Here is a 24,656-nt window from a genome sequence, read left to right on the forward strand (position 1 = left end):
CTGGATAAAAGATATAGCACGAGGGAAACAAAATTTTTTTAATCAAATATAAATTTATATCAAGATCAACTTTTCCCCAACCAGCTTACGAGTGGATTTTCCTTTTTCTTTGTAAAAACAAACAAACAAACAAAACCCGCTAACTATATGTTGAAGATGTTTCCATACTACTTTACAACAAGGAAACAAAATTTAAACCAAACTTCCTATTTTTAGTCATGTGGGCCGTTCCCAGTTGAAAAATGTAATTCATCTGAGTAAATGTGGAGACCCAGTTGGCTGTATAAAGGGATTCAGGAATCGGGCAGCATCCCATCCAGCAAACAGATAGCTCCAAAGGGCTCCGGCAAAGCATGAAGGTTTTAAAAGACAGGATGAGAAAGTCATCAACAGAAGAAAGGATTCTTGTGGGTAAGGTCACCTTCCTTTGGGGACAGAAGGTTCTTAGTAGGTGGATTACCTCATCTTGCTTGGGGAGATGGAGAAGGTCCATGTGACCGATTACTTTATTGGAGTTGACCCCCAAATCCCTGACTGACCAGTTCCGAGTACATCCCCAGGGTAGGTTGAAAGTGCAGTCAGATTAGGGACTACGCCCCAGTCTGGTGATGCGGCCTGGCAGAAGAGACTCCATTTTGAGCCTGTGCGTTTCCTTTTAACACCAGAAAGGCTGTTTCTGTGTCTCTGAAGATAGCTTTCCACAACACACTCTGTATACTTGATATCTTCACTACTTTTCATGTCTTCTACCTCCAGAGGTTCCTCTTCAGACTTACACTTTTCAGGCCCCCCAGGGACTTGTAATCCTTCTCCTCAGCTAGAGGCACGTGTCTGTAACACAGAACCCCCTTCCTCTTCCTCTGAGTTGGCTATCTTTCCTGAATTAGCAGTACTGGTACTCTGGATTCATACAGTTCTTTTTCCCCAAGCTCCCAAGTTGCTCCAAGTATTTCTCCCATTTTCCCACTGCCTCCCCCACAACCCTCTGTGGAGCAGGCAGGGACCTGACAGCTTCTGTGTATTCTAGGCTGAGGAAAAGAAGGGCGCGCATATGCTAACCCCCCTCGGGCTAGAGGTTGGTGGCATTCCTGTGACCAGTGTGTGGAAGCACCAGAAGGTAGTCAAGTGGCCGGGTCTTGGGTACTTTGGCCCTTTCCCTCTCTTTTGGGCTTACAGAGTATTAAATTCAGGTCTCTTTGCTATGGCAAATTTTAGATTTCTCTCAGGCCTGACGATTCTCCTTAGCATTTCTGTTTTTTGGGCTTCAACAATTTCCTCAATAGGTAAACGAAGTTCCTACATATGCAAACAGTCCAGATCGCCAAGGTAGAATTTCGGCAACATAGGACTAATTAAATACTCACTAGCAAAGACACTATTCAGGCTTAATAAATGGAATGTCTCTTGGGATATAAAACTGAGAAGATACAGCACCCAGCATGACATCAGTGCTCGGTTTGCTGTATGGTCTACTGGGCAGTTGTCTTTGATAACACCTGTCATTCAACTGTGACCCTTTCCCCCAACACTTTCCTAGAGCCTGAAGTCTAAGGAGGCTGAAGTAATAAAAGTGTCTTTGAGAGGCAAACAAAGCTGAGGCAGGCAGAAGACCTTTAGCATAAGAAGGAGTTAGAGACCCACTAGGGGAGTTAACCTTCCTAATTGTTATTCAGTGTGTCTACCTTGAGTGAGGTCAGGCCACTGTGACTCTGAACCTTTGGGGGAGGAAGCGGGAAGAGAGGAAATCGGGAGGGGACTAGGGAGGGAGTGTGCAGAGAAGGAAATGGGAGAACCCGCCTGAGGAGGAGGAAGAAAGGGACACTCAAGGATGACCATGTGCATGCCACAGGCGTCCCCAGGAGTCCTAGGGACCTCGTCCCCAGGGACAGAGCTCAGTGATGTTGCCATCCCATGGTTTCTGGGGTGGCATGGAGTAAGTATTTGAATGTCACGTAAGGAACTATTAGAATAGTTTCCGGGACCTTACGTGACCAGGATGAGTTAAACAATAAGACCTTTTTGTTGTGATTAAGGCCTCTTCTTTTCCACAGACTGATTTGTGGGTTTATTCAACAAATATTCTTGTGTACCCATGCTGTGCCACACACTTGGGATAGAAACACGACTCAGGTGCAGACCCTGCTCCTGGGGATCTGGGGGTCAGTGGAAGAGACAGGAGTGCCATTGTTCTGGTGGCAGAAAGAGCAGGGCCCACTTACCAAGGCTCCAGGAGGAAGAGTCCTTTAAGAACTGTGACAAGAGTAGGTAATGTTTCCCAGGGAAAGCCCCTCAGGGTTCATAACAAGAAGGTGAGGCCGGGGCAGGAGAAGTGGGTGAGGAGGGTAGGGCTGGCTGTCAGGGATGCTGCCTGCCGTGCTGAAGGGGGAGTGTATGAGGGATTGTGTTTGGGGAAGACAAAAAGCTAGCGGAAGTACCTAGTTCTCAGCAAAGTTTAGGGTCTTGGCACAAGGCCAGTCTGGAGTGGCATACCGGTGAGCCATCCACGGTGGGAGGGGTCAAGTCCTGGGTGAGGCCTTAGAATAACAACAGCACCAAGAATGGAAAGCAAGCCATGGGGTTTCGGAGGTGCACCCAAAAGGAGGCAGTGGTCGTGGACTAGACCGAAGGCAGTGTGGGAGAGCGGGGAGGACAAGCAAAGACAGGGAGGCCCCAGAGCCCAGGGGAACAGACCCCATGGAGTCAAAATCAACAAGCAGGTTAAGTGGAGTGTTAATGTAAACAGAGAGCGAATCTGATCATCCCACGCGAATGCAGCGGGAGTTTCTGTACGGGGGCGGGGCAGAGGGCAAAAGGCAATGGGTTCTGAAGTGAGTGGGGACAGGGAAGCCGACTCAGGCAGCGCAAACCCTCTGGGAGGAAATCAAGAGACGGTGGTGGTTGTAAGAAATGGCAGGGATAAAGGAATAGTTCTGCTTTGTTTGGGGTTGGCAAAGGGAAGGAGGATCAGAGCCTGAACATTTTTTGAGCATTACCCGTCGGTGTCGGCTTTATATTAGTGGCAATACTTACATGGTCTGATTCTAACTCTGAAAACAGCCCTGAGGCAGGTATTAGCCTCGTTATATAAACAGAGTGCCGGAGGCTCAGAGAAGGTCCCAGGAATTTGGAAATGGCAGATGGGAGCTAGGAAGTCAGATCTGTTCTTCCCAGTGCGCCCCCGCTGAGTTTATCTGCGGTGATTTGTGGAGTAAGAAAAAGAAGGCAAAGGAAAAGGAGAGACCCCAGGGGGAAGGCTGAGTGTATCATTTATTCATTATCCAAGCCTGGAAACCTGCGCAGGCACAAAGGGTGTTAGTAGCAGTTACGCTGGGACAACGGGAGCAGAGGGGACTGCCTGGCAGGGCGAGCTGCCTGGGCCCCTGACCTAGGACACCCCTTCCCCAGTGCTGCTTGCCCACAAGTGCAGATATTTTCAGAAGGCACACTGGTTTTGTTTATGGAGACATTTACGTATAACGTATGTCTGGAACCTCATGATAACTGAGAAGCAGGCTTATCTCTCTGTCCCTTCATGATTGAGACACTGAGGACTGGGAAGCTGGAGTGACTTGCCCGGGGTCCAGGGCTGGTGAGGAGCAGAGGAGAGACCTGAATGCCAGGTCTGGACTCCACTACAACTTACTGCCTGATGCGACACTACGTTTCTACCAACGACAAATATCAGTCGTCCACCGCTGTTTATGGAGAGCATCAGTTCGTAGAAAAGGAAGTGAATGGGAAAAAAAAAAAAAAGAGAGGAAGGGAAGGTTTTAATTAAAAATAAAATTATCTACAGCTAAATACTTTAGAGTCCTGATAGCTACTTTATGGAAGAGAGCTGTAAGGTTTTTCACCCTGAAGACATACTTGGTCCCTTGCGGCCCGTGTCTCGCTGCATCGAGGGCGTTCCCAGCCTGAGCTGGGGGACTCCCCCCCAGGGACTGGTCACTGTTCCCAGTATGCTGCGAGTGCACCTAAAGGATCCAGAGACCCAGGCCCCCGTGTGTGTGTTGCTGTTCTCAGGGCCTCTGTACCAGCCAGCTGTGCAGCAGTCAGCATCTGGAGCTCCACTCCCACATCCGTGCGCTCTGCTAGAGAAGCACAGAGGCTCTTAGCGGGCCAGGCATCCTGAGGTTTGATGGGAATTGTTTGTTTAAAAAATAATGTCTCGAGGTGTGGCCTCCTAGAGATGATTATTCTTACATGATGGCGGAAAACTGATCTCAAAGGAATTCTTCACTGGTAAATCGGCCCACTATCATTTGGGACTGCAAATCACCAAATCTAAGTAGTCCTAGTTCAACTGGTATTCCCATTCCTGGGTAAAATCATCTCCAGACTGCCAAAGCCAGATTTGAAAAAAGATCTATGTAACTTAAAATCCCTTTGTCTATTTCATGTGGTGTTTCTGGTAGGAGGATTATTTTTTGTTTTTGTTTTTGTTTTTTTTTACACCTCAAGCAGCTGGTACTTTTTAATAAAGTCATGCAGATCCAAACAAACAAAACTCTACAGCAAATAGAAGTGGATCATAAAAGAGAGACCCTGCTTCACAGGTAAGACACACAAGGCCACCAACAAGATGAGTAATCTTCTTCATTCGTACTAGTAAAAGTAAATGGCCTGATGGAATTTTTACTATTTAACCTTCAGGTGAATTTCAGAACTCACTTGAGTAAGACTTTAAAATGCAAAATCACGGCACCTTCTCCAGAACTTTTCCTTCAAAAGACAAAAGACAGCAAAGTGCCCTAGAGCAGCGGAATTGGACTTTGCCACATCTAAGAATTCAGGAAAGGGCTGCTGGTGATGATTCTTTTCCTGAAGCTGATTCATACCTGAGCCTCTTTTTAACCTTCTTCTGGCCAGTTTGATTTGATCCTGCAGAATCTGTACCCAGTCTCTCGGGCCAGGAAGCTTATCCACGTGGTTAGCCGTACAGTATTTTTCTGTGAAGACTGAGAAAATATGAAATATTGTTAAATACTTTCACAAATAAACCACACAGATCTGAAATAGGAATATATCCCAAAAAGAAAAAAAAATGTGTTTTTCTAGGTGACATCTTCAACGTCTATACTACGTTCCCTTGGTAAAGATAGAGGCTGGCAGGACCCCCCTCACATACACTGGATGGTGCCTCAGGATGTAGCCGGCCATAGAACATGAGTAGATCTAATGGAACCTCTCTTTCAATAGAGAGTACATGCGTGTACATGTGTCTTACGGGCAGAGAAGAAAAGGCTTCCTCTGGGTCCCCTGGCACCATGACAGAACTCAGCCAATGGATTAGTACTGTTGGCAAATTGAATCTCGGGCAAGATCATACAAAATCGAATGCCAGATGACACAAAAAGATGGCGTTCTCACAGTGTTTCCAAGTCAATCAACACTCGAACAATAATGCTGGTGTGTCTTAGAGTCTGGGCAGTACTGGGAGTCAGCCTCTGGTGCGGTGCTTGCACCTGGGAGAGTGGTGCGTGGGGAGCTATGGAGGGAGCCGTGATGGGACACGAGGGAGACGGGACAGTGGCCCTCTGAAAGGCACGCAGCGTGTGGCAGCCCATCCCAGCACTGTGGTGGACAGTCCCGCTTCCCTCCGCTCCTGGGCACTGTCATACCCTCATCTGTGCAAGGACAAGACCTGGTATGTGTCAGCCCCCCTGCTTTTGTGGTATTGAAAATACTGGCAGTTTTAATGTTTTAAAGGTTTCTTTTAAAAAGAAAGGGCAAGAGGAAATGTTGACAGATTCCACTCTCTACTGTAAAACTTCTACTGAACGAAAAAGAAACATTTCATCAGAATAAGAAAAGCTAATTGCGCTAAATACAACTGAAGAGGATCCATATCCACCACCAAAAAAAAAAGTTCATTCAAATAAAAGAACTACTTCAAAAGTCTCTGTAGATAAATGGACAGAGTGTGCCTAGGAGACTCGGCAGCCGATACATATACCAAAGAATCGCAGAACATACTTTATATCACTACATTAGGGAAACAACGTTAAAAAGCTAATACTTAATATGGATACAACAGTGGGGACCAGACCCATTCAAACATTAGAGAGCAGGCGGCAGGGGTGACTGGACCTGGTAGATATGGGAGAAACGGCACGTTTGAGGGGAAAGGCGTGCTGTGCTGGGTTTGGTTTGGGTCGTGCTGATTTGGGGTGTCTGCGATGGCTAGCCGCTACTTGGCACGGAAGCCTGCGGCTCAGGGAAGGGGTCCAGGCAGAAGATACAGACCCAAGGGGTGTATAACTATAGGTGGTATTTGGAGCAATGAGAAAAAAATGTTGGCCAGGAGAGCATACGGAGTGAAGAGAGCATGGTGCCAAGCCCGGAGCCAGAGAGAACCCCAGACGGAAAGAGATGAAGGCACAGGACTGGCAAAATCCGGAGAACCGGGAAGTGCGGTCTGTAAAGACCAGTGAGGGGCGCTAACGAAGACAAGGGACAACAGTCTGAAGTGCAGAAGAGAGGGTCAGGCACAGCTCTTTGCTAGGTGTCACTGGAGCCCCTCAAGGGAGAGGTGGGGTGGCCACAGATGACATTCCAGAAACACCAGGTCTGTGGGGGAAGAAGAAGAGGGGCCGGGTTCAGGGAGGGCTGTAGGCAGGAGAGACGTGAGCATGGTTTCCACTCTGGAGAATCCAGGGGAAGGAACGAGACAGTCAAAGGAGTCACGCCGGAAGAACTGAGGCGGTGGGATCGGGAACGGGTTGGGGGGGGAGGGGTGCCCTTGAAGAGGAGGAAGACTCCCCGCTCTGAGCCCAGAGGGAGTGGGAACTGGGGTGGATCTAGAAGTGGTCTAGGTTGGAGCAGTCACTCCTCAGACCTCGGTGACTCTGTGGCAAAGGGTAGGGAGAGTGTGGGGAATGTCTGGCATCGCCTCTGAGAAGAAGAGGAAGAGGACAGCAGTAGACCAAGGACGTGAGCATGGCGAGCCAAAGAGAAGCCTACACGCTTGTGGTGGCAACAGTCCTGTGGCAACTTGCAGCTCGGGGCTAGGAGTGGTGCCACCGGATGGCAGTTTTGGCCAGGTCAGGGTTCTGCTGGACGGTTTTGGCAGGAGGACAGAGACAGAAAGCCCTTGCAGATGCCAGTGAGACTCCATTACCTCTGTTTTCTTCACTCCCCCGCCCCCTCCCCCAATCTGGGGAGGAAGCAAAGCCAGAAAAGGGCTCAGACGCTTGGAAATAAATCTCTGGGGATCAGGGAATGGAATCCGTGGGGTTGGCAAGGAGGTGTCATAGAGTAAGGGCAATTGAGAGTGTCATGCTGGAGTAGACGACATCCGTGGGGGAGTGGTTCTGTATGAGAATGCTGAGGTGTGGTCACAGGGGACTGGGTCTGGACATGGTGTGGCTAGGGGTCAGGATCTTTCATGAGGATCGTGAAGTCACTCAAGGTGCCAGCAGGACCTGAGAGGGAGAGGAAGGCATGTAGCCGTGGTAAGAGCCTTGATGGAAAGAGTCCACTGCAGCCCCCACCGAGCAAAGGAAGGGAGATGATTAGAAAGCAGGGCTGAGGATGGGGGAGAATGTCAATCAGGTCATCTAGTATACGGCCTGTGGGCATGAGCAAGCCCTGCGGAATCTACTCTCTACTCTGGAGGGAGGCAGATGCCATGCTATCCCCAGAGGTAGCTGTGTCCTTGAATCTCCTATGCCAGATTGGAGACCACTTCAAGGGTCCTCATGTATCTTGTCTCCCTCAAAGCACTGACAACAGTGCCCTGTACTGAGCAAGAGGCCAATAAATATTTGATGAACACACATATTTTCCAGTTTTGTTTCTAATGGCAACAGATACAATAGCTCATGAATTTAGACTAATTAGGAAGTTTTAGTTCATGGAATATAGTTAAACAAGACTGAATTACATCCAAATGCCCACAATAACACTTGCTAATCAGAGAATTGCCAAAAGGTTCTCGAAGTTCTATTTTAACAAAAAGAAAATAATTGTATGTAGCACACTGTTAATTTATGTGAAAATGTGTACCACAAAAATGACTGAATATATCATCTTACCAGGTAAACATCTCCCTCCCTGTGATATTATTTCTAAAATTAATTTCTATAGCAACCTCTCTTTTCTTAGATTATGAAATGCCTGTGTCCAAATTAGCACACACTAGAAAACAGTGGTTCCAAATTACAAAGTCAATGTGGGTTATGCCAACATCGAAATGACTCCTAGCAACCACGCATGTCAATAACCAAGTTTAGGAGAACCAAAGGGAAGGCTCTGGCATGTTTTCTCCCACTCTGTGAGGGCCTTCCAAGCAGATCCTTCTAAGCTAATCTTGGGCTCAAATATTCTGTCACCCACTAAAAAGGCAATAATTTCGATTTCTTTTTTCTCCTTTCAGTTAAAATTCATCCAGTCACAATAAAAAGAAGCCAGGGAAATCTCTGTCTTCTGGGTCTGTGTCTGAGACCTTTGAAGGCACAGCATTAGGCTTCTCAGAAAATACCTACAACCAACAAATAGTTCCACAGGCTGTATTACTGATATTCTATTTCATGGATCACATTCAAACTTAAAAGAGACTTTTAACTTGGATCTATCCCTGAAGATGAAATCCTATTCTGTTACATGTGCAGATGAGGCCTTAGAACAAGGCCAAAAGATTGTCATTGTATTGATCTGAAAATGCTCAATATGCTGTGTGAATAGAGGTATCGAGTAAGCAGAATATATTTTGCTGTCTGAATCTATAGCTAAAGGTCAAGCTATTATCCTGGTAACAGTTCCATTAGGAGTAATGATGTGAAAAGAGGCATTGCATTAATGCACTGGGTTTCCTACTACGTTAATGGTGGGTCATTAAGAATCATAGCACAATTTGCATTCATCCTTAGAAGGCAATAGGTACTAAAAAGAAATTTCCCTCTTTTTTCTATTTTCATGTACTAAGGAGAAGCAAGGACTAATTTTAAACAAGTCCGAATAATCCGAGCAAGCGGATCAGAGCCAACAATGAGGCTAAGTAAAAGAGTTGAAGCATCTCCTGCGCTTCATATAATTTGAGGTCCCAAGGTACAAAGGGTAAGTTAAGTCACTAGGGAAATGACAAATGTTCAGTTTGATCTGTACATGAGTAATGACTTTTCTCATATGCTTGTGTTCACTTGAACCGTGCCCTTTAATTGTATATAAATAATGAATAAGCTGGTGGTGGCTGAGCAGATCCTTCCCCAGGAAACAAAGCATCTAATATAATCATCAATGAACAGGTGGTCTATAGGGTGTCTGGTTGTGCCCTGGTGAGGACACGGCGGATTGGCCGCTTTCCGCAAACAGTTATCTGTTCACACAGTGGTTCCTAGAGGATTTTTCTGGCTCCCTATCCTGGGAAAAGCAGAACATGGAGAGGGTGTTTAAAGGAAGTCACTGGATGGCAGAGACACTCGGAGAAGCAGGAGGAGACCTGCAGAGCTTTCGTTTCTCTGCGGCACCTTCAGACGGCCACAGCTGGCCAGCAGAGAGAGCCCAAGTTCTGATCTGATGATGCAGTTTTATGTTTTGGTCAAACAGACGAGTGGTAATCAAGGCGGGCATCAAGCCACACTGAAGCCAGGTCCTCCCAGGCCCCATCCATGTCCCCAAGCACCAGAGGGGCCAGAGACCAGTGGGAAGGAGCTCTCTCTGTGGTTAGGTTTTGGGGCTGTGCCAAGAAGAGGGAACCCTGGGGCCAGCCCACAGGGGGAACCGATGAGGTCTTCTTGCAGGCTGCCCGTGTTACCCTCCTCACATGTGAGCCACCCGAAGACCACCAGCACCCTCCCACGGCCCCCTTCCCTTTGCTCTTTTGAAGCTATTATGTGGAGCTTCCCATGTGCTAATAAGCATGTTATAGATCTATCTCATTTAATGGTCACTGTAACCTGATGGTACAGGTGTTGGGATATTGTACTAGAGACAAAATCAAAGTACAGGTGGGTTAAGTAATCGGTCCCAGACTGCATGGCTAATAGGGATTATTTTCCTCAAAAATTATTTAATTTTTTTAAAATAATTTTTAAAAAGATTGTTTGAGGGAGAGAGAGCACAGAGAAAAGAATGAGAGGGAGAAGGAGGCTCCCTGCTAAGCAGAGAGACCTACATGGGGTTTGATCCCTGGACCCTGGGATCATGACCTGAGCTGAAGGCAGACGCTTAACCACCTGAGCCACCCAGGTGCCTCCTGATTTCCAATTTAAAGTTATATAAGAGCACATAGATTTTGTAGAAGAACAATGACTGAATTCTAAATATAAGCAAATCAATAGCTAATTTAATGTTGTGAATGTTGGTCTTACTTTCATCTACACAAAACAGAAGCAAGGGGGGACAAGAAGGGAGAGGACCCAGGTGTCTGTGAGATCACCTCCCCTCTAGATCAAACAGGTTGGTCAGCCTGAGGCAAGGAAGGGAGAAGGAGAGTGGGCCTTGAGGAGGATGGGCATACAGGTTTTTTTCAACTTCTGAGATTGAGGACTTGGTCCACCTTTTTTTTTTTTTTTAAATATTTTATTTGACAGAGATCACAAGTAGGCAGGGAGGCCAGATGGCGTGGGGAGCAGACTCCCTGCTGAGCAGAGAGCCCGATGCGGGGCTCGATCCCAGGACCCTGAGGTTATGACTTGAGCCGAAGGCAGAGGCTTAACCCACTGAGCCACCCAGGTGCCCCTTGGTCCACATTTTATATGGATCTAACAGAGAATATCTTTCTTTGATGATAATATGGTGTTTCATTTCCCAGATTCCGGGGGACAGCTGAAATCCACAAGTCATAGGCTTGATACCCATTCCACTAATTTATTAGTCACAAGAAACGTGGACGTACTAGGAAAGAAAGGGAAAGAGCTAGAAGAAGTGCTGGAGGATGGTGCATGGTGTTCTAATGCTTCAGATCTCAGGGCAAGTGCTGCTGGTTTGGAGATGGGCTCTCGGCGTGCAGCTTCAAAACTCTGATTGTCTGAGACCACCCAGGGCTTCAGGTCTGAGAAACCAGCTCAAAATGACTAGACCTACAAGGAACTAATCAATAAGCGACAACGAAATTAATTAGTGCGTAAGCGGGGATTACCTTCCTAGTATGTGGAACATCTGTCATAACCCAGCACTCTCACTTCTTGGAATCAAGGTGCTGGAATGAAAAACTCAACAGAAGGCTTGACTTGAAGCAAAGGCAGCTGGATGGTGTGGGGCTGGCCAAGCTCAAAGATGCCTCTGGAAAACCACCCCATGCCCCCGGCCCCTGCTGCCCAAGTGGGCAGGAATGTTTTGTACCTGTGCCCTCAGCTCAGTCACAGCAGTGATGGGCGCTTGACCGCAGACAGCACAAAAGGATGAGCTTCTCAGAATAGCAAGCAAGGAGAGAATGAGGGCTTGAGCAGTAACAGGTAGAGCCGAGACCTCATGGTGTGAGTGGCCCCAACACACCTTGCAAACCACAACTGTCGGGGGCAGGGGTGGGACGGGGGAAGGAAGCAAGTGGAGGAAGCCAGCTGGTAAGGAGGCGAAGGAGCAGATGTGCACAGAGAAGAAGGGAACCAGAGAGACTGACAAGTGTCACCTGGAAGCAAGGGAGGCAGCGCGCAGGCAGTCAAGAGCATGTCTATTCTGCAGCCTTGCAAAACTTAGCTTATTCCTAAGGGAGCGTTAGTGACACTGTTTTGAGACCAAAAGAGTCTTCTTGAAGAGAACATTTTATACACACTGAAGTCTGATTTTTCTTTTTTTTCTCTCTTTTTTTTTAAGATTTTATTTATTTATTTGTCAGAGAGAGAGAGAGAGAGAGGCAGGCAGAAGGAGAAGCAGGTTCCCCACTGGGCAAGGAGCTCCATGCAGACTTAATCCCAGGACACTGGGACCATGACCTGAGCCGAAGGCAGATGCTTAACCACTTAACTGACTGAGACATCCAGGCGTCCCTCTCTCTTTTTTTTTTCCCCCCTCTCTCCAAACTCACAACCCTGAGATCAAGACCTGAGCTGGAACCAAGAGTCAGACTCCCAACTGACTGAGCCACCCAGATGCCCCAAGTTAAAACCTGATTCTTAATCCCACCACCAATTACACATGAATGACCACCAAACCCTACCATTACCATTATAGTTACAAATTAGGCAACCAAGCACATTCATAAGAATATATACCTAGACAGAGAAAACAGAGAATACCAAGGCAAAGAGATCTTAAAAGCAACTAGACGGAAAAGACAGATTATCTACAGAAGAACAACAGACCGACAACAGCAACCAAATCTTGAAGAATGTCAGATGTTTTCAAATTGCTCTGCAAAAGCTGCCCTCAGGCTAGAGCACAGTACCTCACTGGACCACAGGCCATTCAACAGTGAGGGTGAAATAGGGAAATGGTCAGAACAGAGACTGCAGTAACGTACCACACAGACCCTCGAAGAATTACTACAGGCCGTAGCTGAGGAAGAAGAGCGCTGAGAGCAGAGGGGAGGAGGGGGAGAGAGGGCATAAGCTGTGAGATACTAGGAACTCCTGCAATGCCAAACTAATGCAAACTGTAGGACTGGCTCAGAGGCAGACAAAAGACCAAGTGTAAACAGGTAAAGTGCGAGCTTGGTATAGGACTGAGGGGCAATTACAATCCATGTAAAAAAAAGAGAATGGTATTAAAATGATTATTGCCCAGAGAGAAAAACAAATTAAATCCTTCCCTCGCATTTATATATCATCATGGTAGGGAGAATTTCTTAAAACAGCCATCAAAAAAAAAAAAAAAAAAAGGCATCAAGTAGTCTATCTGGTTGTTAGATCTCAACTTCGGTGTGGTAAGAGGTCAGAGAGAGAGTTTTCACAGGTGAGAAAATAAGAGAAAACATTTGTAACATGTGCAACTGACCAAATAATTCATAGAAATCAACAAGAGTACAACAGCCAATTGGAGAAACAGGAAAAGGACGGAAAGTCACAGAGGGAAAATAACCAAAGAGTGGTGAATAGAAATGATGGTCAACGTTCTTAATCAGGGAATCCACCACTGAGGTACCGCTTAAGACCAATCAGACAGGCAAAGATTAAAGCCTGCTAGTACCACATGTTGGCAAGAACGAGGCATGTTGCTGGTGGATATGTAAGTGATGTGTCACATGAAAGAGGCATTTGGCAAAATGCTTAGTGAAGCTGAAGACACTCATGTCCTCAGTTCTGCTCCTGGGTGTGTCCCCCAGAGAAACGCCTACATGAGCCACAGGAAACAAAAAGGGGACAGTCGCCAGCCTAACTGCCCCTTAACAGAAGACTGCAGAAAAAAAATACTGTGTTGATAGGATGGTTAGTGGTTAAACTGAATCAACAAGATTGATAATGTATTGATATGGATAAATCTTTTTTAAAAAAGTCACAAAGTTGCAAAAGTACAGTATAAGGCTGTGTGTGTGGATTCATAAATTCACAAGACAGTAGTGTGGGTGATTTATGGACACACACTTAAGCAGTAATGTAGAAAAACATAAGTGAGAAAGATTCACACCAACCTCGGGTTACTCTGGAGTGGGAGGGAGAAAGAAAGGAGATGGTAGAAGAATATTTTTACTTATTTTTTTTAAGGAGGGGGAGGTGCAGAGGGAGAGGGAGGGAGAGAGAGAGAATCTTAAGCAGGCTCCACGCCCAGCGCAGAGCCCCAAGGCAGGCCTTGATCTCACCACCTGAGCCAGAATCAAGAGTTGGATGCTAAACCGACTGAGCCCCCCAGGTGCCCTGAACATTCTGACTCTTAATAAAATAAAAGGGTGGGTATGAAGTAAATATAACATCTGTTTTAAACCTCAATGGTACGATGGAGAGAAAAATAGAAAATGTGTTCAACATATTTAAGATGAAGAAGAATGCTACTATTTCCACTTCTGGCCTAACGACCACTAATGGGGACAAATGGGGACAAATGCCATTCTTCTGTCAGCCTATGAACCAATCAGAGTTTCTCCTAGGACGATGCTGGGACAACGTCAGTTCTGACGGGATCTCAAGTCTGTTGCCTACATCCACTCTCTCTTGGGGGTGGCAAAGGGGGGATCACAGAGAAGACTCAGTACTTTCCCTGCCGGGAGCAGCAGGGGGAAGGCATCAGTCATCCGCCCCCCTCCCGGGCTCTCAGCTGAAATAAACGTGACCTTCTCAGCCACGGGCCCCCTGAGCTCGTTAACCAGTGGTTTTCAGAATTACAGCATGTAGTGATCAGTGAGACTCTGCACTTGGCAAGGGCAGAGATCGCGGCTCCCTCACACATGGTGGCTGGCCCATGTCGGGCAGCGGTTCGTGAAAGAATAAAACCTGAGAAACAGTTTTCTCAGGTCTGTGGCTTCACTTGAAAGAAGTAGAGAATTTCTTCAGTAAACAGCTGTAGGTCTTGAGATTACACGGAGCCCTCAAGTTCATTTGGGATTTCATCTAATCAAAAGCACAGTTCATCAACTAATGTACCTAAAAATGACATTTTTTTTAAAAAAAAATGAAAGCTTTGGGGCACCTGGGTGGCTCAGTGTGTTAAAGCCTCTGCCTTCAGCTCAGGTCATGATCCCAGGGTTCTGGGATCGAGCCCCGCATCGGGCTCTCTGCTCTGCAGGGAGCCTGCTTCCTCCTCTCTCTGCCTGCCTCTCTGTCTAGTTGTGATTTCTGTCAAATAAATAAAATATTTAAAAAAAAATGAAAGCTTTAAAGTTAGCAAGGGAAGAAAATACAGCAGTGCCAACAATGATGCATTCAGTGATGAAATGAGAATGTCCTCCCGGATCATCTATGCAGGGGACTGCAGGGGACTGCAGGTGAGTCAGCTGGTCAAGCGGAGGGAAGGGTGACCACAATGTCCATCGTATTCTTTGTCCCCTAGTGCTGATCCCCATGCGGGGCTGTAATTTCTATAAAATTGATTCCCAGTCATTTTTCTTAATTCTCTAGGATTACTTCTGACAATGTGGACTAAAATTACTGAACCATAGACTTTCTGAACTGGCAGAGATTTTAAAAATCAGCCAACCCACGCCTCTTCCTTTTTTTTTCCTCCCAAGAGAAGGTAGTGTTTCAAGACCTTAATCACAGCATCAGGAGTGGGTCTACACCCACAATGCTCCTTTCAGGATCCCCAAACTGGTGGGGCTTTGAGGTCTGAGCAATCTTGTTTAATCACAGCGATCCTCAAAGATTTGAGGCCAGAACAGTCTGGGGGAAAAAAACAATATCCCTTGTCTTCCTTTTGCTACAATGGCATCTCTGTCTAAAAGAAAGTGCCTTTAGTGGTTTCTCAGATTAAACAAAGTTAATCTTAAATTTACTTCGATTCGAGAGAACCCTCAGCAGAGCTCATGTATAATACAACTTAGTGGGAGCTATGATGAACACTTTCCTGTGGCTCACTCCAACAACACATGTTTGTTTAACATGTTTGCTATATTTCAAGGGAATAAATTGTATCTGTGAAATATTAAGGTCTGGATAATAACCAGTTTTGATGTCATGGTGGTTTTACTATTTACTCCCTTTTTTAAGCACAGAAAAATGTGCCTGGAAAAATCACAGATTTATAGAAATTCTACTTGGAAGACATCTTGGAGATAGTACAACCCCCTTATTTTCTAGATCAGAGCTGAGAGAACCATCGGTTCACGAAGTCAGGCAAGTGGCATAGGCGCTCCCTCTCCCCAACCTTTGGGGCGTGGGGAGCTGCTGTGTTTATCGGCTCTGCATGTAAATGTTGAGGAGAATGTACTGACTTTTTCTCCAAGTTTTTAAAGGTAGGGTTTCTGGGACACCTAGGGGGCTCAGTCGGTTAAGCGTCTGCCTTCGGCTCAGGTCATGATCCCAGGGTCCTGGGATCAAGCCCGGTATCAGGTTCCCTACTTAGTGGGGAGCCTGTTTCTCCCTCTCCTTCTGCCTCCTCCCCCTGCTTGTGCTCTCTCTCTCACTCTCTAATAAATAAAATCTTAAAAAAATAAAAATAAAAAATAAACTAGGGTTTCATGCATTACGAACTTTTGAAGTCATTCCACGAGGGCCTGAGTTCATGCCCTGGCCAGTGAATCTGGAAGCTATACCCATAGTACCAGAGTAAGATGGGGAACATTCTGGAAGTTCAGGTACTGTCCTGGCCCTCACAACCACCTATACTCAGAGATGGTTAAGGGGGGAAGAATAAGAGTTATGAGCTAGGAGGGCAGTGGTAGTGACAGGGCCTCACCTACGAGGATCAGGTCACTGGATCAGGACACTCGCCACCATCCCTGCCGCTACTGGCCTGTGGGCGTTGTGTGGTGTGTGGTGTGGTGGTGTGACTTCAGGGTGATGATGCTGGGGGTTGGGCAGGCCAATGCCTCAGAGTCTTTTGTTTCCTGTTCTTTCTTAATGGTGATAACTGCTATGGAGATCTGCTAAAGGAGAATTTTGGGGCTCCCATTTTAAGGCTGACAATATAAAAGTTCTCTTTTCTTTGATACTGTCTTTGAGGCATCACATTGCCATGATGGTGAGTGCTAAAAAACCCACATGGATGGGTAAGCACGCTCAGGTTTCCAGAAGACTTGAGAGGGCAAAGACAGGAACTGGCACACTGAGCCGGTTGTTGGGTTCCACGATGGGGTTTGTTTCCATCACAGTCCTACAATGCCATTATTATACATAACATTTGAAGAGGACTGTTCTCCGGTATGAAAGAAAGCATGACACTCTGCTCGTTCCATGCAGCAGACCGAGGAGGCTGCTCTATGACACTTGACAAGTCAGGGATTTCCAGGTCTCCACTGGACAAAGCAGGTTTGACATTCAGGGTCATCGTGATGCTTCTGGCTGACGAGATTTCTACCAACCTCGACTGTGGTGCACATCTTGACTTGTCGGTTGGCATCTCTTCTCATCTGCAGACTTACATTCTGCCTTCTGGAATTTCAGCTGCCCTCCTCCGAGGGGTCATGGAGAAGCTGTTCTCCCATTATCCGTGCCCCGTGTGCCTCCAATGTAGTGGAGCTGTGTTGGCTTTTTTTTTTTTAAAGATTTTTTTATTTATTTGACAGAGAGAGATCACAAGTAGGCAGAGAGGCAGGCAGAGAGAGAGGAGGAAGCAGGCTCCCTGCCAAGCAGAGAGCCCGATGCGGGACTCGATCCCAGCACCCTGGGATCATGACCTGATCTGAAGGCAGCGGCTTAACCCACTGAGCCACCCAGGCGCCCCTGTGTTGGCATTTTTAAGAAACCACCTTTTTCCGTGAACAGACCTTGACTGCCTCATTCCTTCCATCCCTTTTTCCTACCTTCCTCTATTTATTCATCATGGATTATGTGGGTGGCACTATGTCACACGCCGAGGAGCATGCAAAGCAAATCTAGAACGTGGTCTCTGCCCCACAGGGGCTTGCAGTCTTGTTGAGAAGATATGAGGTCCAAGCATAAGTAGGATGGCCACATACCCTGCTTTGCCCAGGACAGTTCAAAATGCCTGTTTTCCTGGTGAAATGATTGAGAGCCCCCTCTTCAAAGCATCATGGTTTGGGAAATAAATGATACTGTTATCTTCCACATAAACCATGAGTGGCAAAGCCAAGGGTTGAGATTTATGGATAATCTACGCAAAGGTAATGTGTGCGACAGGAATGCAGAGAAAGGAGAAATCAGGGCAGGCTGGGACACTGGGGAAAGTCTCACGGTAGAGATCGTGAGATGTGGCCGGACCATGAAGAGCTGGATTTGTCTAAAGAGAGAAGAGCGTGGCAGTCCCAGAACCCAGTGTAACTCAGAGTCCATGATGAGAACGTGGCCCCTGGGGAACAGTATCAATGCTGGGCTTGTTCACCTAGTAGGAAGGAGCACTGGGACACGTAGTTGTGAGGAGAGAGAACTCCAGTAATGGCAAGTCTGGAAGAGGCCACAGTTTGGACTTAACGGGCAAAGACGGGTTAGGTGGGGAAATGGTAGGAAGTTTGGGTTTATAAGTAAATGTTACTTGGCCACATGCTAATACAGCAGGAACTGGAGGGGGAAAGGCAGGGCAGAAGGATATTTACAGAGATCTTTTTCCAGACCATCAAGGCCAAGGTGATGCATGGCTGGTTTAGGATTTTACCAGTGATGAGGGAGTGAGGACAGAGAGAACAGACAGGGCTGGGTGAGTAGGCAGGATTAGGGGCAAAGGCAAAAAGGCACCAAGGAGGGTTCTGAGCATTCAAACATAAAAAGCAGAATGTTGATGTCTCTGCCAACAGTGTTTTTGTGAGGGGGTGTTATGTCAGAAGTCCCATGCTACCCTTCAAGCGGTGTGCTATGTGGGTAAGAAGGACACACCTGACTCTTTCAAAAGAGGCCAGGCCAGGCTCCAAGCCCTGCGATTAAGCCGGCGTGTTCTGCATGTCTTAGTCCCCACCGTCCACTGTCTCATCTGCTCCTGGCTTCTGTGCCCATTTCTAATCAGGATCGGCCCCTACTTAGTTGCCTGTGGCTATACTGATAGTCTGGGTGGTGATGAAGAGGTGTGGGAGGGATGTACTTAATGAGTACTGGTTTGTTCTGGGGTCAAAGGCACACGGTTGATGAGGGGAGGTTCAGGTTCTGAGAGCTACCAGAAGCTGGCCATGGAGAGGCGTCAAGATCTCACCAAGAGCCCGGTGCAAGAAAGAAGAGCCTTTTCCAGGTTACACAGTTAGTGTAACAAGAGACTCAAGTGTCAGGAGCAGCCGTGGGAAGAGGGACCGAGTCCAAGAGGCAGCCTCCCTCTCTTCTAAGGGTTCTTTTAACAGGATAGATGCAGCCATGCCTGCTTTTAGACAAAGATGTCTTAAAGGTGGCCAAAATCAATGCCACTTTCAGTTCAATTTTAAATGAAGGTCTATGGATTTTCAAGGGGTTTTCTTAATGGAAGCTGACATACACCCTCAATTTTTTTGCATGGTACTACAGGGACTAGAATTATTCCACGATCATTTGCACACACACTTTAGGGCAGAAACTCACGCGAGTCTCAATTTCTGTGTCTCTCAGATTTTGGAGGCATAGCTTGTAGGAGATCATCAACAACCATTCATGGAACAGAACTGGAACTTGTGTCAGATCACTGGCACCCATGACAGGTCCAGGAGAAAAGCTACAAGGAGTGTAACATGACCAGCTGTGGGCTTCCTCTACAAGTCTGTTCCCCTATAGTGGGAAAGAAAACAGAGATGTGGCTTTGTTGCCTTACGATGCTGGTGAGTGCTTTGGATCAGCTTTGTCATTGAGGAATCCATGCAAAAAAAAAGACGACAGGCCATGAAAACACCGCTTTCTATTTCCGGGGCCATGGTTGGGCCATACGGTGCCGCCGTGCAAACCAGGAAGGCACCCCTTCCTCAGGACGTTTTACTTGTGCCTGCCAGGAAACTGTCATAATGAAGAGACAAATCGGCAATGTCAACAATGGGAAGGGTGCCTGTAATGTTGTGTAATGCACAGTCACGCTGGAGTGGCCCTATTTGGGCCACAGAAACTTATCTCTTTTGACAGGAGGCTTTTTTTGTCAAACCAGGTGTTAAAATGTGGGTTTTGTAAGAATTCAGTGACTGGGAGTTGGAGTTGGATCCTTGTGGGTTAGCCCACGGCTGTTTCCTGTCCATTCTGTGAGAGGCTGAATAAAGAGCCACGAGAAGCTGCAACCTTCTTAACAAATATCTCCCCATTTCCACATGCTCCTTATGTAGCAAGCAGATGGATCTGGAATTCCGAGGTAGGCGAGATTCCTTTGTTGAGCTTATGGAAGACCGGTGACAAAGGAGGGAGAGAATTCTGACTTGCTGTGGCCACAACCCCCCAAATTCTGACTCCTCAGGTCTGAGGGGGAGACATTCAGAAGCTTGGGAAGAAACTTCCAGAAGTGCAGCTCGGGCTAAAAACCCCTGGGGAGTGTTTCCCTGGCATCTACATTCACAGAGTTTAAACACTTCAAGGAAAACAGGTCAGTGAGGACTCAAGGCCCATCAACTCAGAAGAGACTTTAAACAGTTCTGGGGGCAAAAGGCTTCCATCCAATGTTTTATTTAATTTCGGCCTCCTTGAACTTAGCCTGCAGTTAACCTTCTCCATCCCGCTTGCATTTGATACACTTCTCATCCTTCACGGTCTAGTTCAGAGTCACCTATTCTGCGAGGCCTTCTCTTTCAGGGCTGTCCCTCCTCTGTGCTCTCCCTCCATTCAGTAGCAGTTGATACTGTGGAGGTTTTGGCATTCTCGTGACTGACCTGGTACTGAAGAAGCAGCAAGGACCACAGCTTTGGTGTCGTGCATGGTGAAAAAGTTGGCTACACTGAGTGAGCCAAACTCGCAATTGAGGAGACTGGCCGTGAGCTTGCCAAGAACGGAGATGACACTTTCTTCAAGCCTTTAATGAGAAGGCCATATGGAAAACTACACGGCATTTGTTTAGTGATCCAGATGTGAGAGTTGTGCTGATGTCTGGAAAGGCCTTTCTGCCAGTGGTAAACGAGGCCGTTATTCAGGTGCAGGCATGTCTGAAACCGGGACCCTCATGAAACACAACAGATACAAGTAATTTCCAGCCCCAGAAGTTCGAAGGACGAGACCCTTTGACATATGCTATTTTCTCATTTGTTCCAGGAGAGAAGTAGGGCAGCCTTCAGAAAAAGGGCTGTTCTTGAGGAACAGAAGAAGGAGACCAAGTTTCACAGGATGGCTCGTATGTTAGAATCTGCCGTCGGCATCAGGAGCTCGATGGCATGGCTTCCCAAGGGTGGTGTGAGACCTGGGACTACCCTACACCTACTGAATCAGTCCCTGAGGAGGGGACCCAAAAATCTGAATTTTGGTTCAAAATACTTCAGGTGATCCTGATGCATACTAAAATGTGAAACTCGCTACGGAAGGGGTTGAATTTAGGGCTCTATACATGGAACGGCCAAGATTCAATATTGCCTATCTGTCACCGGGTCTCCATAGAAAGTGGGAAAATACAACCTCAGTAACAACTACGTAAGAGTTCCTGAGCCGGGGGACAGCTATGTGTATGATATAATTATAGAGCTCTTACATGTTATTTTGCTGTTATATATTATGCAGTTTATCCTGTTTTAAGCTGATCTGTTATGTAAAAATATGAACAGATAAATTAACAAATGATTATGCATCTTCCAAAAGGATTCTTGAATTAGAGCATTCATCAATTGGTTTCAATTGCCAAACAGTTCTGCTAGAATTAAATTTATAGACAACTTTGAAAAATTACTTACATGTAGTGTGGCTTCCAAGCTCCACGTATTGGAAGAGTCTCAGAAGTGTCTCTTTTCCTTGGGGAGGGGATTGCACTTCTCTTCTCCCTAGCATGATGGGACCGATTCTCACTGGCTTCAGCGGAGCCCTTGCCCTTGAAGCTGCTGAGTAAAATGAGCTATAGCCCTATCCTTTACCCAGAAACTCACTGTGAATGTGCTCTGCATACACAGTAACCGACCGGTCATTTTAAATAACTAGTATAGCCACCTTCCTAGGAATTTATAAGGGATCCAAAAATGCTAAATTTCCAGGCAGAAATTGAAAGTTGGGACACCTTTCTTCTTTCCTTTCAGATACTGCTTGGAGAAGGAAAGGACTGTGCTAGACAGTGGCTCTGGAGCCAGACAGGCCTGGGGCCAAGTCCCAGCTCTACCACCTACTAGAGGTTTATCCTTAAGTTAGTTACTCAGTTTCTCAGAGCTTCAGTTTGCTCTCCTGAAAATGAAGATAAAATCACCAACACCGTGAAGCTGTTCACACCCAAGCTGATGGCCCATCCTTGATCTTACAGAGAATTCTCAGGATACACAGAGGTATCAAGAAATAAATAACAAATCGGAGGTAAATCCCACCACAACCATATTCATTTCTATCTCTGTGAAGTCAAATGAAAAGCAGAATGATGTGCAATAAAAATGGAAAATTGAAGTATTTTGAAAGGACTCCTATGGATCCTACAAGTCCCCATAGTTGCTGGGATAAAATGCGAGGTTTTGGTGGTCAGCTCGGCAGAGTCTCTGAGAGGACGATGCCAGCTATGGTCGGGCTTTCCATTCTCGCTAGAGGCATAGTTAAGTTTCTGGAGGCCCGCCAGCCACGGAGGGTTCCCTTGCAGGGAGGCTGTGACGCCCACGGCTAACGTCGGCGCTGACTGCCCGCCGGGGGAGCCACAGCTTGGGTTTACGCCTGCGTTCATGTGTTGCAGGGAGTAAACTGAGAGCAGTTAGTCGGGTCTTTCACGGGACAGGCATATAGAATTTCCTCTGAATGCAGGAAGATTCAAGAATCTAGTCGAGTTTGATAGTAATAAAACGTTCTCAACTAATGACCATGAAACTGAATTAAAAACCAGAAACCAGGTCCTAAAAATTGCTTTACAGCAACTGTATTTTCGGAAGACCATCGGAGATCCAAGGGTCACATCAATGTTCAGATAACTCTCACTAAGGCAAACTGTACAGTCTCCTGGCATATAGCAAGAATGAGCTGGTCTTCAGAGAACGTACCTGGGTCCTGACCTCCATTCTATGTTCTGGCCATGAAGTCAGTTCTGAATTCAAGCCAAGATACTAAACTATCCTCAGCCTTAAAATCTAAAGCTCCACTTAATAAGATCATAAGGTGCTTCTTTCCAGAGTTAAACTCCAAGTGCTCAGGTAAATGCTTCTAATTAAAGATCCTTTCATCATTAATACTTTGGGTCATATTTATAAATAAATTTTTAATGAATTACCAATAAGTGTTAACCACATTAAAACAGATTAAAATATGTGAAAAGTGTGATCTCTACGAAGATTTATGTCTTAGTTTCAAGATACTGTCATGGGAATGTTAATTATCACTACAAAAAGCCTTGTTAACAATCCCACAATAAACTCTTCTTCTGGGGCGCCTAGGTGGCTCAGGCATTAAGCGTCTGCCTTCGGCTCAGGTCATGATCCCAGGGTCTTGGGATGGAGCCCCATTTCGGGCTCCCTACTCCTCAGGAAGCCCGTTTCTCCCTCTCCCACTCCCCCTGCCTGTGTTCTCTCTCTTGCTGTCTCTCTGTCAAATAAATAAAATCTTAAAAAAAAAAAACAAAAAACAAACTCTTCTTCAGTCCATGTCTGTTCTTATTTATAAGCATATTATAGATTTTCATTTATCTTTTTCCTCCACTCCTGTTTTAAGCAGCCCAAATACTTCATTTGAAACAAAATTCAGCCCCTACTGTTACTTTTAGTTGTAATATCTTATAAAATTGACCAGTCTTTGTAAATTCCTAGGTTGTAGAACTTTTGAATTTATACAGTATTGGTGTATTATTCCTGAAAGGATAGAGGAAGGAGGACAGTGTTTAATATTTGGACAATCTTGCCCAAATTTGTGGCAGACACCAGCAATGACACGAGTGGTTCTGCCTCCTTACATATAAAGAAGCCATTTTTTTCACTTTCCCAGATGACACTGATTCAAAAGACTTGGGTTAGGGAAGTAAACTTCCCTTTTTATCTCTACCAATAAATAGCAAGAAAAGCCAGGGAGAGTTATAAGACCTTCAATTACTAGCTACTTTCAAAGACCACTTTAAATTATAATATGTGGGTTAATGAACTTTCTAGTGGAAGTATGGTAATGTATTTAAAGGAAAAAAGTTCTAAGGAATTTAGAGAGTTGTAACCTAAATTTATACTGAATTTGGGTTTCCTTTTTTTTTTTTCCCTCTCACTGGTATTTTATTAACTGGTAGAAATTCACAACATTTTGATGTCAATCATTTCAAATCGTTTGAAGACATAGATGGGTATTTCGTATAAGAACCATATGTCAATACATGAAGGCCAAAGTCAAGATAAAAAATAAAAACCCATGTCTGTTCACTCACCTAGCGTGTATTGATGGAAACCCCACTATATGTAAAGCTTAGTGAAGCATCAAAGGTAATAAAAAATATTTAAGACAGAGCTTGTCCTCAGGGTGCTTATGAGAAATTACCAGAATTAATCAGGTAAAAATGATGGCTGAGCGTTGCAAACAGAATGTCCTTGTAAGAAAGACAAATCTGATACCAGAGTCAAACTCTGAATAAAGATTTCATGGGGGGAAAAAAAGATAGGAATGTACACAGTAACTTCTGAAGAATGTGACTACGGAGGCTTTTTAGCTTTCTATACATTTCTATGGTTTGGAATTTTTACAAGCCATGTACTATTTTTGTAACTAGAGGAAAAAATCTAGATCAAAATATACACATTTATGAGTAAATACTGCAAGGAAACAAGGGAATATACAGTTTTTGTTGACTTAAGTTGGTGGCTTATGGTTGGATTTCTGCTTTAAAGTGTTCTTGTTGTTTTAATAGAATTTTAATGCCAGATTTAATTCAACAATAAAAGTATATAGAATATTTAATTTTCTTGATTTGAATAATCTGCTTTATTGTAATTAGGAGCAGAAGCCTTGTTACAATTGTTATTTCTAGCTAAAGAGGAGGGCTGTGAAGAAAATGAAGGCATGTTCTCTATTTCTCTGTGTAATATGCTTTTTCAAACTATCGTATGATGAACAGTCTCAAGTGAAAATGGTAGAATGAACCCTATCACTACTTGTAATGACATATTTCATTACCATCTATCATTAGGGTAACTCCTCTACTGTCATTAAAATGGAACATGGTCACTTCCGGTT

At 45.6% G+C, this 24,656-nt stretch overlaps 1 protein-coding gene across 11 annotated transcripts in view; it reads right to left on the reverse strand.

Moving 5' to 3' along the window:
• Window positions 1–24,656, reverse strand: part of BEND7 (BEN domain containing 7) — a 79,770-nt gene that overhangs the window by 8,662 nt on the left and 46,452 nt on the right. For all 11 annotated transcript variants that reach the window (XM_046011109.1, XM_046011108.1, XM_046011104.1 and 8 more), the window contains one exon: window positions 4,839–4,958. In XM_046011109.1, the coding sequence (XP_045867065.1) occupies window positions 4,839–4,958 (120 nt within the window). The remainder of the gene's footprint in view (window positions 1–4,838; window positions 4,959–24,656) is intronic.

Source organism: Meles meles, chromosome 7 (genome assembly GCF_922984935.1).
Source record: "Meles meles chromosome 7, mMelMel3.1 paternal haplotype, whole genome shotgun sequence".
Taxonomy (NCBI): domain Eukaryota; kingdom Metazoa; phylum Chordata; class Mammalia; order Carnivora; family Mustelidae; genus Meles; species Meles meles.